The following is a 14,604-nucleotide window of genomic DNA, read 5'->3' on the forward strand; positions in this document are numbered from 1 at the left end:
TCACTTGTTTACCACCACACATGCTTGACACCATCTAAAGCAAATTTATTTATCTTGGTCTCTTCAGATCACACGACATGGTTCCAGTGATCCATATGCTTGGTCTGTTCAAACATTAGTGGCTGTATTTTGTTTTTTTCTCCGTGAACACAAAATTTGAGCAGTTAAATATGTTGTTAAAAGGTCACTAATCATTATGTCAAAGTGAAATTTCTGTAATCCTTTCCTATCACTTTCGTGATATACTGTATATCATTATCGTGATATCATTATCTCCTCTATCGTTCATATCGTGATAACCTACTTTTATAAAATTTAATATAATTTTAATTTCATTACATTTCATGTTGTCACTATATACACTCTAAGTTCATGTAACTAAAAATAAGAATACAAAGATTCATATTAAAGAGAAGTGGTTTTGCAACATGACAAAATAAAGAGAATTATTGAAAACATACATAATTGTGCTATATTGTGATATATATCGTTATCGTGGTATAAAGTAATCCATATCGTGATATAGTTTTTTTCCATATCGCCCAGCCCTAATTACAATGATTTTTGCTTGAGACATTAATCAACACCGTATGCCTTTACATGGGGACCAAAACATGCTTTAAATTGGTTTTGATTTGGCCTAATTATAATGTTCGCTTGCAGAATTTTGGTCACACCCCAGGTTAAGAACCACTGGTGTAATATGTTGTTCAGTCATTTTACTGGGAGGAATTTTGAAAAACTGGCACTGTGACTTGCACCCCTCATGTGGAATGTGTATGTGTGTGCGGGAAAAAGTAAAGGCTAGCCTACTCTCTGAGACCCTATTTGTCTGTGCGTTAAATTATGTCAAGAAATTTCACAAAATTATTATCTGTGCTCCTTTTTTTCATCACAGGTTCTTGTGAAAAAGCTAAGCATAGACCCCTGCATGAGGGACAAATGAAAGTGTGTTGTAAACAGAAATGGTTCACTGTAGGCCTGCTCTATTTTTTATTTGAAAAAAAAAACACATGACGATGTACTTCTATAATTTAGTTTAGTTTAGTTTATTTGATAGGGACAGATACATAACATGTAGGTTGCATAACAACCAAACAGCAAGCATCATAGCATTTATAGCCAAAAGCTAATTTCCAATGCCCGTCCCTAGAAGGGCTTTTAAAACGTTACATTAACAACAATAACAATACAACAATATTATCATAAAACACAGCCTATACACTCATTCAGTCCTATCATTCATTTTTGAAAACTATCAATCATATTTAAAATTGGTGTTTATTCTTCCATCCATCTCATGCATTCACTTAACATCATAATCACATTTCCTACCAATCCTACATCTGTCCTGTACTTACTGTTATGTATTCTTACACATTATCACACACAATACACGCACGCACGCGCACGTGCACACACACACAAAATCAGCCCCCCCCCCCACACATACACTAAATCAACTACCCCCACCCCTCACTCTCAAACACACATGCACACACCAATTACCCCCCGCACACACACACTCACACATGAATCAGCAATCTCTACCCAATAAGCACACTCACACATGACTACATACCTGGTTGCTTTTAGGAACTCCTTCAGCTGAGTTTTAAACTGCTCATGATTATGAATAGCCTTGATATCAGATGGCAAGCTATTCCATTGATTAGTTCCTTTGAACAGGAATGAAGACTGGCCAAAGACCGTTTTGCGGTGTGGTACCCTACAGTTGCCCGCTACAGCGTTCCTGGTGGACCTCCCAGCAACCTGTATTGGTTGGATGTTATCACAAAGCAACTGAGGGGCTTTACCATGCAGACACTTATGAACTAGGATGACGTTAGATAAGGCTATGTAGTTATGAAAGCTTAGCATGTTCAGGTCCCGCTGAACGTTACAGTGATGTGCTCCTATGGACTGCTTGCCTAGGATTTTTAATGCTCGATTGTAGAGTCTCTCCAGTGGTTTAACTGCTGAGAGACTTGCAGGGATTAAAGTTCTCCGGCATATACCGGATTTCCGGCTTTTAGCGATTGCCCGTGGGTTAATTTGTCTTTTAAATACTCGGAAATAAATTGACGGTAAATAAAGAAATAAAAAGACAACCGTAATCCCTCCTGCGTTTGTCAGCCAATGGTAGCAAAGGAGCTCACTAAAACTAACATTGTTAACCAATCAGAAGAAGAAGGGGGCAGGTCTTAGGAAAGCGTGCTACTTCAGTATCTCGCTCGAGTCGGACCACCACAGAGCCGGCGGTCTACGAGCAGTCGCCGACTCGCCGTTCTCATGCCGCGGTCACAGAGCACTGTCAACAACTCGCTCTACATGGTAAGGCACCTTGCACCGTTTATTGCTCTATGAGCAGAAATATCTGTTAAGATTGCTAAACTGCATGATATGGATTGGTGATGCCGCTGTCGTCAAAAACATAAATGGAACTGGACATTGTGTGTTTGGACATAGCCTACAGAATGTCGATAAGCATACAGTGTTGATAGAGCTTCTCTGCTCAGTGCTTTAGCTCTCCACAACACACAAGGTTCTGTTTTTTTCCACAGACGTTCGATCCCTCTGTGTCTTTTCATAATTTCTGAACCCAACTTAGAACTTAACACAGAGCTGTCACAGCCTCTCCCGGAGTGTGGAGCGGTCGAGCGGACCGTTTATCTGTGTCTCATCTCCTAATGTCAACCACTGCCTGTGCATTATGCTACCGGTAGTTCCATTCAAAATAATGGCTGGATAGCGTGATTCATGAATCAATCACCAGATTACTTTCTGGGGTTGTTGGAAGAGGTTGTAGGAAGATGTGCTTCAGTCTACAACTACTTGTGAGAACACCAACAGTAAGAGAATAATTTGTTATTCGTTAGAATTTAACAAAAAAGCTTAGTTTCACTTCAGCATGTTGCAGATGCCACACTTCTGCTGAATTTTGATAGCGCGCTAACTATCAGACTTTTATGCTAATCTTTTACCAAGAGGAGTCGGGTTACCTATAAACACCACCCACATATTAACTGATATTATCTCTGATGGAAAAAACAATGCAAAAGTATTGACTCAAATAGCGCCTAGCAAGATGGCAGTCTGCATGCAGACAGCAGCAAGTTTCATCCCACTAGCTGTAGTATAATACAGGTTTGGTTGTTGGGTGTATTATTCCTGTCATTGGCACGTTTTAGTCTACATTCACATCTCAAGGTGCCGTTTTCATGATGATTGTGAGATCGTTAAATAATATGTCACATAGGCCTAATGGCTTGTTGATGGCTTTTAACAATCTGTTAATGGGCTTTAGTTTTCAGTGGAATTCTAGTCATTGATTGGAGGCTAAAAATAATACTGCTATATGGTGATGGACAGAACAACTTGAGCTTGATGATGAAGCAAGGCAGTCTTTTTTCTGAGAATAGCCCAATAGGAGAGTAGCCAAAATATTTACAGGGCAGGCACTACAAATTCTGACCTAGAGCTAGCTCTATCCAAGGCTCTATTCAGACTGACTGTACAGCTGAGAAACCTAGAACCCATCTATCTACAGACACAGACAACATCTAGTCCATAGTAGCCACCAAAATGACATTAATGAATTAAGTTGATTTGCATTTGTAATTCGTTAAAACTAAAGGTATTTTGCATTATTATTCAGCCATGTCCAGGCATTTGCATTTTCTTTTTTTTAAGGCAGGATTAAACACTTAGGCCTAAGTAACCAAAGATTATGCTTTTACCTCTGTTATGTATCTAACATGTCATGGTATTTCAATCTTTGTTGGTCATATTCTGCTACACATACTTTTCTCATGCTTTTGTGATGAAATGGCCTATGTAACTACAATATTATGCATAATAAGTATGTAATTATGTAATAATGATTATCGCTACACCCTTTTGGTCTCCTTGGTAGGCCCTATTCGAGTTGCAAAAGTCATTTTGACCCTGACATGGCACCCACATCAGAATAAGATAAATAAGACAAACATAAGTGTAAATACTAAGCTTAAAAAGCAATGAAATTCTCGTTTCACCGTGTATCGAATAGGGTCGCGTGGACGCACCAAAAAGTTCAGGCTCAGGATTTTTTTTTACTTTAATCCCTGGACTTGCCTGTGACCATGCTGTAGTACAATACCCTATGTGGGAGACTATCATCGAGTGGAGGTATATTTTAGCTGCGTCATATGACAAACAGTCTCTAATTAATATGTAAGTGTACTAATCATGGGTAAAATATTGTGTAATTTCTCTAAATATAAATGGCTGAAATGTAGGCAAATACATTTTTCCATGCGCTAATGTATAGTTTCCAAAAATGATGTGGGAAACACTGTTGTGTAACGTACCATTGGCCATTTGGGAGGGTTGCTCTAGTAGCAAACATAATGATTTCCGAATTATTGCATTGCAGACAAAGAAAAGGGGCTAAAAGACATCCGGTAATACGGCTTTTTTGTTGTTGAAACAATTATAGAGGATATTACAGTCAAATCTTTATGTAATGGATGGAAGCAACAAAATAGGAACAGATCATCCTATGCCTTTATCTCATAATTCCAAAAGGTTGCTCCAAATGTCAAGTTTAAGGTCATTTGTAAGGGGAAATCTTCTTGCATAGAAATTGTGTAACTCTGCCCTATGAAATCAGTGAGAGTGGTCCAGGTAAGACTGAATGATGCTGATCTAGCTAAGTATTTAGGTGTGTGAATACTGGTCTAGGTATACTGTATGTATGTGTGTACCTGTAATATGGGTGAAAGGCGTGACGTCACTTTTTTGTGTTCCTATGATTTGTTTTAGTAGGAAAGGTTAAAATTTGAAAATGGACTTGCAACAAAATTAAATACATTATCTTTTTTAGAAACCTAGCACAATTTATTTTGATTAAATCAATTTTGATAGAATAATGAGGGTATAAAGGTAAAAAGGTGGCATAATGGTAAAAACTAGTGGTGCAACTACTGAAGTAAAAATAGCCTAAAGGTGATGCGCTAACCACTGTGGTAAATTACTTGGGGAACTATATTGGATCTATATTGGAATATGTTGGATCATGTGATAAAATCATTTTCGTCTGCTTCATTACTTTTTGAAAATAACTTCAGTTAAAAGTGTTTCATTCGTCCCTGCTCTCCCATAGGCCTATATAGACTGACCAATAGAGCTGATTTACATTTTATAATAACGAATAATAATAAGAAACGAAATGTCAACAAAACAAAACATCTTTATAGTGAACCAAACGTCCATTGAACGAAATACAAAATATACATTTTAGAAAACCTGTTGGATATGTTTAGGATAATGTATTGAAACATTTTATATTACATTACATTACATTGGTATTTAGCAGACGCCTTTGTTCAAAGCGACTTACAAGGAGCAATTTAAACAAGAACAGGGTAAGGCACAGTGTACAGTTGCAACACTGATAGCATTGTCCTTCAAAGAGTAAAGAAGAGGACAATGCATTAAAAGTAGCAAAAAAGTAAACAAAAGACCTCAAGGTGCAGTGTACAGTTGCATCACTGACAACATTGCCAAACACAAGGTGCTAGAAGCAACATTAAATAATAGGAAGGTAACAAGGCAAATTGGATAATAAGCAAGACATCTAGGCGCAGTGTACAGTTGCAACACTGGCAACAATGTCCAACACAGTGATAAAGAAAAAATAAGTAAAGGATGTTAAAAGCAAATTAGGTACATAAAGATGTTAGGTACATAAGAGATGTTAAAACACCTCAGAGACTAAGACTAAGGAAAGAATTATATTATAATTTCTCATTGTACAAAACCCCTAATTTATCACAGACCCATATATGGACATTTAGGTTTTTTTAAAATCTGACTTCCTGTTTTCGTTTTTTTGTTTTGTTGTTGTTGGGTGGGGTGCTTCTCAGATGTCTTCAAATCAGTCAAGGGATGTGTACCAAATTGCATGCTTCTATCGACCATGTCACAATTTTTTCACTTAATGTTTCCTGCTATTAGGTGACATTGGAAAATTGCATTTCACTGAAATGTGAAGAAGTGTCCACAGATGGAAAACCAAACTACAGGTCTTATAGCCTGACTGAGCTTAAGGAGCTTCAGAACAAGTTATTGCTGATCACAACCACTGATGACAGCAGAGAAGATGGAATCACTTATTATGTGGAGGTAAGTGTAAGCACATACAGTATGTTACAGAAGTGAGTACACATCTCACCTTTTTGCAGATTTGTAAGTATACTGTATATTTTCATAGGCCAACATCAAAGAAATGTCACTGAAACACAACGATTGGTGACCTGTTAACAACATATAACAGCTTGAATTTGTTGTTCACCCTCAAAAAATCCAAATACAGCCATTAATGTTTGACAATGTTATACAAAAGTGAGTACACCCAGGTTAAATTCCTGTAGATAGTGTCTGAGAAGGGGTTGTCTTGGCCTGAAACGTCTCGAAATGAAAAGGGATTAAAAGGGAGGTCATTGTGTGCGTTTCATCCTTGCCTTACATTGAACTTTTACATTTTGAGTCTGCACCTGGTCAAAATAGATGGGTGTGAGATTTGAATGAAGTCCTATGGAGAGTATCATGATCTGCAGTCACAGTGCATGTTACAATTGAAAGGGCATTATGAACAAACTCAATAGGCCTTTTGTGAGGGTTAATTTCAACGGTTCGTTAATTGATTGATTGATTGCTTTATTGACAACACATCAGTTTTCTCCTTATAGAAGCACTGTTCTTCCTGTGGTCAGGACATTTTTCGTTAGAAGAGGTGGAGGAATTTTAGAATGTGTTCTGCGCCTTTTCGGGGCGGAATAAACCTCACTTCCTGGACCAATCTCAAGATTTTAGCCAGAGAGTAGTTCAACCCAAACTTAAACCAATAACATACCCTGCTAATACCAGGTTTGAGATGTAGACTAAGGTGCTGTTTCCACATAGTAGGATATGAATGACTTGGGGCCTGTTCTACGAAGCATGGTTACGGGTTCTTGAAGAGTAAATTGATCACATGCAGCGTAACTTCTTGATTAACCCATACTACGAAAGGTGGATATGTTTGAAGCGAGGTATGCTGGCATGGCAATTTACAGGGTTCATACACTTTTTCACCAGTTTTTTCCCATGACTTTTCCAAAACCTTTTGCTGAATTTCCAGGACCCAAAAACAATGACCAATCGTGCGTGTGCGGGGGTCGGGGCATATTATGTAAATTATACGTATATTTTCAAAAAGTTTCAAAAAGTACAATAACAATATCCCTTAGAACGAGCGGGCGGCAGGCCAGACGGCCTATGTTGGAGGAGCGTAGTTCTCTTCCAGAATCATAGGGCTTTAGTATGTCCTTCAGATAGATGGAGCTGTTCCTGGCATGGTTTTCTAGGCAAGGGCCAAGGCCTTGTGCTTGATCCAGGCAGTGATCGGTAGCCAGTGCAACTCGATGAATAGGGGAGTAACATGGGTCCTGTTGAGTTTACTGAATACCTAACGTGCTGCCGCATTCTGGTTTTAATGTACTGTACAAGCAGGTAGACCTGGCAGGAAGGAGTTACAGTAGTCAACTCGGGGCATGACCTTGGCGTGAACCAGTCACTGCGTAGCATATTGGCCCGGTCGACTGAATTGATGTGGTTGTAGAATGACAGCTCGTCATCATTCATGACGCCAAGGTTTTTGGCGACTTTGTTTGTGGTCACAGAAGCAGAACCAACTTCCTCCTGAAGTTGATGTTGTGATAGATTGACTCTTTAGCTGGGATCACCAGGAGCTCTGTCTTGGACATGTTCAGCTGTAGGTGGTGGTTCTTCATCCATGTTGACAAGATGGTGAGGCAGGCCGACATGCGTGACCAATATTCTGTAATAACACTTACAAAGGTGAATTGCTGTTCCAATTCATCTAATGTGACCAATACATTTTGTGGAAAAGCAACAGGTGAACAACGAACATTTATTATTATCTTAGCTGATGAGCACAGGGTATGAATAAATAAATGTGTTATAATAAATAAATGTATGATAAATAATAATGTATAATAATGTATAATAAATAAATATATAAGTGGCCTCTATTATGTGTTTCCATCTGACATTTTTCATCTAAAATTATTTTGTCTTGATTTATTCTCAAGGTCTTGGAGCACATTATCAATGTTGGAAGATCATTCCTTCGACTCTGTGATGCTGGTCATATTCTCTTCACGGACTGGGAGATGGAAGCCTATTGTGAACAAGACCGTACATTTAAAATCTGGATGAATTTTGGAGTCACAAATGTGGAAATCAAAGGTCAAAGACCTCTGCTGGAAGAGCTTAAAGGGCTCTGTGAAAGCATGCAGTGCTGCCTCTCAGAGTGGTTAAAGTATGTTGAAACAAAAAGAAATAAATATCATGCCCTGAATTATTTTACAGCGAAGCAGTTAGTGAATCTGTGCTGTTCCGTGGCAAAAGTACAACACCAAGACCAACAAATTAGTGCAGATCTTCTCAACATGCTGTCCATCCTAAAGGAGAATATCACTGATGACGATGTGAAGGAAGCCCTGACCAAGGCACTTCAGACCCCTGTTGAGCACAGTGGATCGCAAGGCTCTGTCCAACTCAGAAAATTCCTCAACATATACCCAGATCACATAGAGTACTGTAAGGAAAGTGGCTACACAGAGGAAGAGATCCAAGCAGCAATAATGTTTTGTGAAGAGGAAGCAGATGAAGAAGACACAGATGCTGAAAACATAGAAGATTATCGATACCTTTTGATGACGCATATGGATCTGCATCAGGATGATTCTGACTGGGTCCGGGAATGGTCTGAAAAATATGAGAAAAGCAGAGAATCCGTTCTTGATAGTCAGATGAAATTCAAAGGAGGACAATCTTCTGATCAGGTGTCCTCTTTTTCCATGACTGAGGAAGAAGTTTCAAAAATGTTTGAAAATCTCACTCGTTTGGACGAAAAGATCGTCATGCTCTGGAACACGTATCGCAACAAACTCTCAGGGCTAGTGTCAGACAAATTTGTGGACTTAGATGTCCTCGGAGAAGCAATGCACCATGTTTTCAATTCTGTAACAGCCACAGTACAAAGAAAACTACCAATTGGTTTAGAACGTGGAAAACCAAACCTCATTTCATGTAAAGATGATGAGATGGTGCCACTTTGCCTCTCAATGTACAAAGATGATGATCAGCCACTGCCCAGCTTTGATGAGATCCTGATCTGTACCACTGACACCACAGCAGAAGAGGTCGAACTGATGCTCCGCAGGGCTCTGCAGAGTCAGACTAGCGGCGGACACATGAAGATCTTCAGTTTCCTGAATGCAGAAAAACTTAATCATGAAGTCTCCAGAAAACTGGAGTCCTTCTTCTACAAACTATCTAAAACTCAAGATAGTTCAGAACCAGGAAAGTACATGTTGATCATTTTCTGTGATATAAAAGCGCAGCATAGTTATGTGGCTACTGCATTTGACAACTACAAAAGAACACTACCTGAGACTCCAAATCGCAACCAAGAGATAAAGAAGTATCTGAAGTGTCAACATCAAATGCACTCTGAGGATGGGACCGAATTTGAAAAATTAGATGCTTTTCGTAATTTCCCAGAAAGGATCAAACTTGTCTACTCAGACAATGCTGGAATGGGTAAGATTGCTTAATATAGTGTATTTTCCATTATGTCTTTCTTTCTTTTAATTCACTTCCTCATTATTACTTGGAGTTATGGATTATGGATTAGGGATTGTTTTGTTTAATTGGACATAGCCCCCTTCATGCAAGAGCACCCAATATACCTGTGAAGACATTGTGACTTTTTGAGCTACCAGCGATCTTTTGTTATATGATGGCTATTTCTAATGTGAGGTTATATCTCCATGACTACCGCCATTATCCCCCATTTCGCTTGTAGGAGATCCCACTTCAACTGTTTCCAGTGCTATTTTCTTAGTGGGAGGTAGAAGTCCCATGTTCCTCCCATGTTGGTTAAACTGAGAACATGATTATTTGTTTTACTTAAATTATATACTAGTCCATCTTTAAAAACCAAGTAGCAATCTAATTACTGTTAGGAGAATCATATATTTGAACGTTTTGGTACCAAAGTGAAGTCTAACGCTTCATTATGCAATCAAAGTTGAAAAAATATATAATTATGTCTTCTGATGGGGTTTGCTAAATGATTTTTGGAACCTACTGAGAGTTTTAAATCTTGTGTTTTATATCGTCAAACGCCAGAGTCTCATCCATGTAACAAGCATTTCATCTAACGCAGTATCATCATACTTTATCAAAACAAATCCAATTGACTCCAAGTGATTTTGATCTCGGGTCATCGTATGCCCTCACAACCATCCAAAAATCACCTTTCAATACAGTTATAATCCATTAAATTCTGGATAATCCCTTTAATAATCTGCCAACCTTATGTATGCCTTTCTTACCTACGTAGTCTACAATATTTATTGTCATTTTACACAACTTACATTTACATAATTGTTATTTTCAGGAAAGACACTTTATGTCAAGAGCCTTGTGAATGAGTCAAACAAGGAACTAGGAAAGAAAGGTTTCACCCATAAAACCATTCGGCTCAGTGAGTCACAGCTGAGTCCAGAGCACATCATCAAGCAGTTCCAATCTTACCAGGACAAACCCACTGACAAGACACCAAGGATCTTTCACTTTGATATGCCCCCAGTTGTAAGTGTGATGCTTGTGTTTGTGATATTATTACCTCCGCCAGGAGGTTATGTGATCGCCTGGGTTTCTGTGTTGTCTGCGTTTGTTCGTTCGTTCGTTCCCTCGATGCTATTTCACTGCCTGCCACAAGGTGCGCACGGTGAGCACTGAGCACCGGCGTGCCTGCGCCTTTCTCAGCAACAATAAGGAACAGGGAGAGACTCTCCTTTGCCGCCAGCTGTAACACGAAGTGCATTTCACCTAAAAAGTTGTTCATCCGCAGGCAGCAAACAATCCTGTCAAATTAATTACCACCGCTGCCAAAAATATGGAATTTGGGATTATATTGGCCCATTGCTGTTGCGAGATGGACAGTGACCACCCCCACAGATCGTTTAGGTTCACAATGCTGTCTAATTAATTACGTTGTCAAAAATATGGAATATGTGATCGTGTAAGTTCACATTGCATTGTGACTTAGGTTCACAATGCTGTCGAATTAATTAGGCTACCGTTGCCAAAATATGACTGTACGTTCACAATGCTGGCAAATTCATTAGGCCTACATCCCCTTCGCTACATTTAAAGTTAACCCCAAGTTGTTTGCGAGATGGACAGGGATCAGAAAGCCCGACAGCATGCATAATGGCCGAGCACCGGCGAATATTCCAAACGCAAACGGGTGTGCCTGCGCCATTCTACGCAAGCTATGGAACAGGACTGTCTCATTTGACGCCAGCTCCAAAACCAGTGCTATCAACCTAAAAAGTTGCTCACCAGCAGGCACCCTTTTGGCAACAACCTCGTTGAAGTTAACAAACAGTCCTGTGAAATGAATTACCGCTGCCTAAAATATGTGTGAAGTGGAAGTGCACTGCCTCGAGATAGACAGTGAGTGACCACCGCAGATCATTTTGAAAACGATGTCGAATTAATTAGGTAGCCTACCATCGCCAAAAAAATATGGAATTTGTGGCTGTGTAAGTTCACAATGCTGGTCAAATGCATTACACTTCACTCAATTTAACCCCAGTTGCGAGATGGACCACAAAGCCCGACAGACTCGACAGCAATGCCCGTAGACTGATTAACAACGGTGATAGTGATAACGCATCACGCTTCAGCCGACAGTGTCAAGACCAACCAGTGGCCCATGAGAATGATGCCATCGTAGGCGCAAAGCAAAATAAGCCTAACCAGATATGGTTGTCTGTGGTTGTTTCAGTTTTGTTGGTCAAAATCATTACATTCCCTTCACTAATCACTCATACAGTTCTATTAGCGCGTGATCACAAGCTTTCAAAGCAGGTTGGTTTTTATCTTGTAAGCACAAGGCTGTATTAAGCTGAAGATAAAATTGCTATGCCTATAATTCCATTTTTTTTAAAGTGTGATATGAAATAGCTGTGAAATTTTAAATGGTAATAAGGGCATGATGCCACTCATCAAAACTGTTTTTAACAATGTGACCAGCAACTTCTGACCTTCAATAAGTGCATTTATAGGACAGTGCATAGTAAGTTCGCAATATAGCATGTAGCACTTTGCCAATAGGCCTACCACAATCACAGGTGAACAAAACAGACCACAGTTAATCAAGGACATGGTAATTATTTTTAAAAAAATACATATATAATTTGGTTACAACTTGACTGTTGAATTCTCTGAACATACTAATGGTGTGTATTCCTACAGAAATGACACCACATCATCACACAAATATCCTACTGTTGTGTCTAAAAACAAACTTAACTTCCTTGGCGGAGGTCTGCACACTCTGGGTGCATTTCTAGTTAAAGATGTTATTCACTGTGGTAGGTGAAGTATCACACATATTTTGTGATGTGTAATGCTTCTTTTAATTGTATTTCCAGGTATCCAAGGGTCTCTACTCATTCCTTCTCCAACTGTTTGTACTGAGATGCTTCCAGAGCCCAGATGGATCGTTCTGGAGGTGCAGCAACTCCCATGTGTACTTAGTGGAGTACACAAGACGAACGAACAGAGACTGTGATAGCCATAACACTGAGGTAGATGACACATTGCTCTGGACATATAAGTTCATACACTGAATGTGAAGTGGGGAAATGGGGAAAGGATTAATGTGAATGTTTGTATACAGTAAATACAGCGACAAATTAGTTATTAATGAAATACAATATTTGCTCTGTAAAAAAAGAATGAATCAATCTCTGCGTTTTTTTCAGTCATCTCCAATGTACAAACCCCAACTCCGGTGAAGTTGGGACGTTTGGTAAACAGTGATCTGGTAAACATTCAATCTATTCATTAGATGGAGAATAGTGAAAAGACAACATATTAAGTGTTAAAACCGAGAAAAAATATTGTTTTGGGGGACATATTTACTCATTTCTAATTTGATAAATCCAACACGTCTCAAAAGAGTTGGGACGGGGACAATAAATGGCAGCAAATGCCAAGGAAGACTAAAAACAAAACAAAATACAACACTTGACCGTTAAATACATTAACCGATGAGATTATTTTCTATTAAAAAAACAGTGTTAAATTCTATCTTGGACATGATTTCATCAACTTAAATGCAGGGTGTATTCCTTTTCTTGTTCTGCAATATTTTCCTTTCTGTAGTGCTTACAGCATGACAGGTCTTGACCAAAAGCCTGCCATTTTATCACCTGCTGTTCCTTATGATGGAGCCAAACTGTTAAAACATAGTAGACAATGCAATTTGACCTTACTATGTGGCAGTAATCGAAGATCTCCCTTCAAAATATAATGCATGAGTGGCTTTTCATGCTGTTTAAAACCCATTTATACCATTCAGCACTGTATTTAACTCTACAGATGAGTGAGAACATCTTAACCAATGCACTACTGCACCCGCATGCCATCATGGAGGCTGACTTTTGAAGATAGCACTAACACAAGTTGGATGGTCCATTTTCACTGTAGCACAGGATGTGCAATGCTCTACTATTGTCAGAAAGAATGGACTTCTACAACTTCTGCTGACTTCTGTAAGCAAAGGACAGTTTCCCATGTCTTCTGGGTCTATTTCAAGTGAGCTCAAGTGCTTAGGAGAATGTTACACCCCTGTATCATTTGCACGCATTAAGCATTCTTAATATGGTCAATTTTCAATAGCTCTAATTCCTGGAGTGCTAGAGTGAGACTACAGCCAATATATATTTCATGATGTCATGAACCTATAATGATTTTAATAACAAAATTATGGGTAACACTTTATTTTAGGGATACATCTATTAGCACTAATACATACAATATTAATGTCAGTGTAAGTAACTTGCAAGGCATGTACTAAGCAAAATAAGACAGTTGTTAGACATTTATTCGCAAATGTCTTTTTCATGCACAATAAGGGATTTATTACCAATATAACCTTAGTAAGGACCTAGTAGACCTAGATTTCTATTTATGAGTAGGCAGTAAGGGCCAAAATACAATGTGTATAAGCTCCTGGTAAACTGTGTGAACAAACCCTGAACAGTGTGAAAACAGATGTGGAATAAGGGTCCCTATTCTAAAGTGATGCATTGCTCAGCCCAGATTGCTTAGGGCCCCCGCACTACCTAGGGCCCCCACTCTACCCAGACCCCCCGGGCAAGCAAAGTGTAAGAACTTCTCTGATTCTGCATCAGTTTAACGAGATATGTAGATCTCACTTATTTCATTCAGTGTTCAATTCTGTAATAGGAAGGATTATATAGCAAGGATTGGACGTAAACTTCTCAATGACGGTAGGGTGGTGAGATGTCATTTTTTCATACACCAATTAGCTTTAAATGTAAAAACTGTACAATAAATGCAGAATATAACAATGAGAAATAATTTGGAAGCAAAACTAAGCTCTTCCTTTGTGATAAATAAGTTAATGTTTGAGAAACTTAGCTCCAAGAAGTGCAGTGCATGATG

The 14,604-nt window shown here is 38.9% G+C and overlaps 1 protein-coding gene across 1 annotated transcript in view; it reads left to right on the forward strand.

The window, feature by feature from the left end:
• Window positions 1-14,604, forward strand: part of LOC134454841 (E3 ubiquitin-protein ligase RNF213-like) — a 113,548-nt gene that overhangs the window by 88,438 nt on the left and 10,506 nt on the right. The window contains exons 13-16 of the mRNA XM_063206000.1: window positions 6,001-6,168; window positions 8,139-9,654; window positions 10,517-10,710; window positions 12,564-12,719. Coding sequence (XP_063062070.1) covers window positions 6,001-6,168; window positions 8,139-9,654; window positions 10,517-10,710; window positions 12,564-12,719 — 2,034 coding nt within the window. The remainder of the gene's footprint in view (window positions 1-6,000; window positions 6,169-8,138; window positions 9,655-10,516; window positions 10,711-12,563; window positions 12,720-14,604) is intronic.

The sequence above is a fragment of the Engraulis encrasicolus genome, chromosome 8, assembly GCF_034702125.1.
Source record: "Engraulis encrasicolus isolate BLACKSEA-1 chromosome 8, IST_EnEncr_1.0, whole genome shotgun sequence".
NCBI lineage: Eukaryota > Metazoa > Chordata > Actinopteri > Clupeiformes > Engraulidae > Engraulis > Engraulis encrasicolus.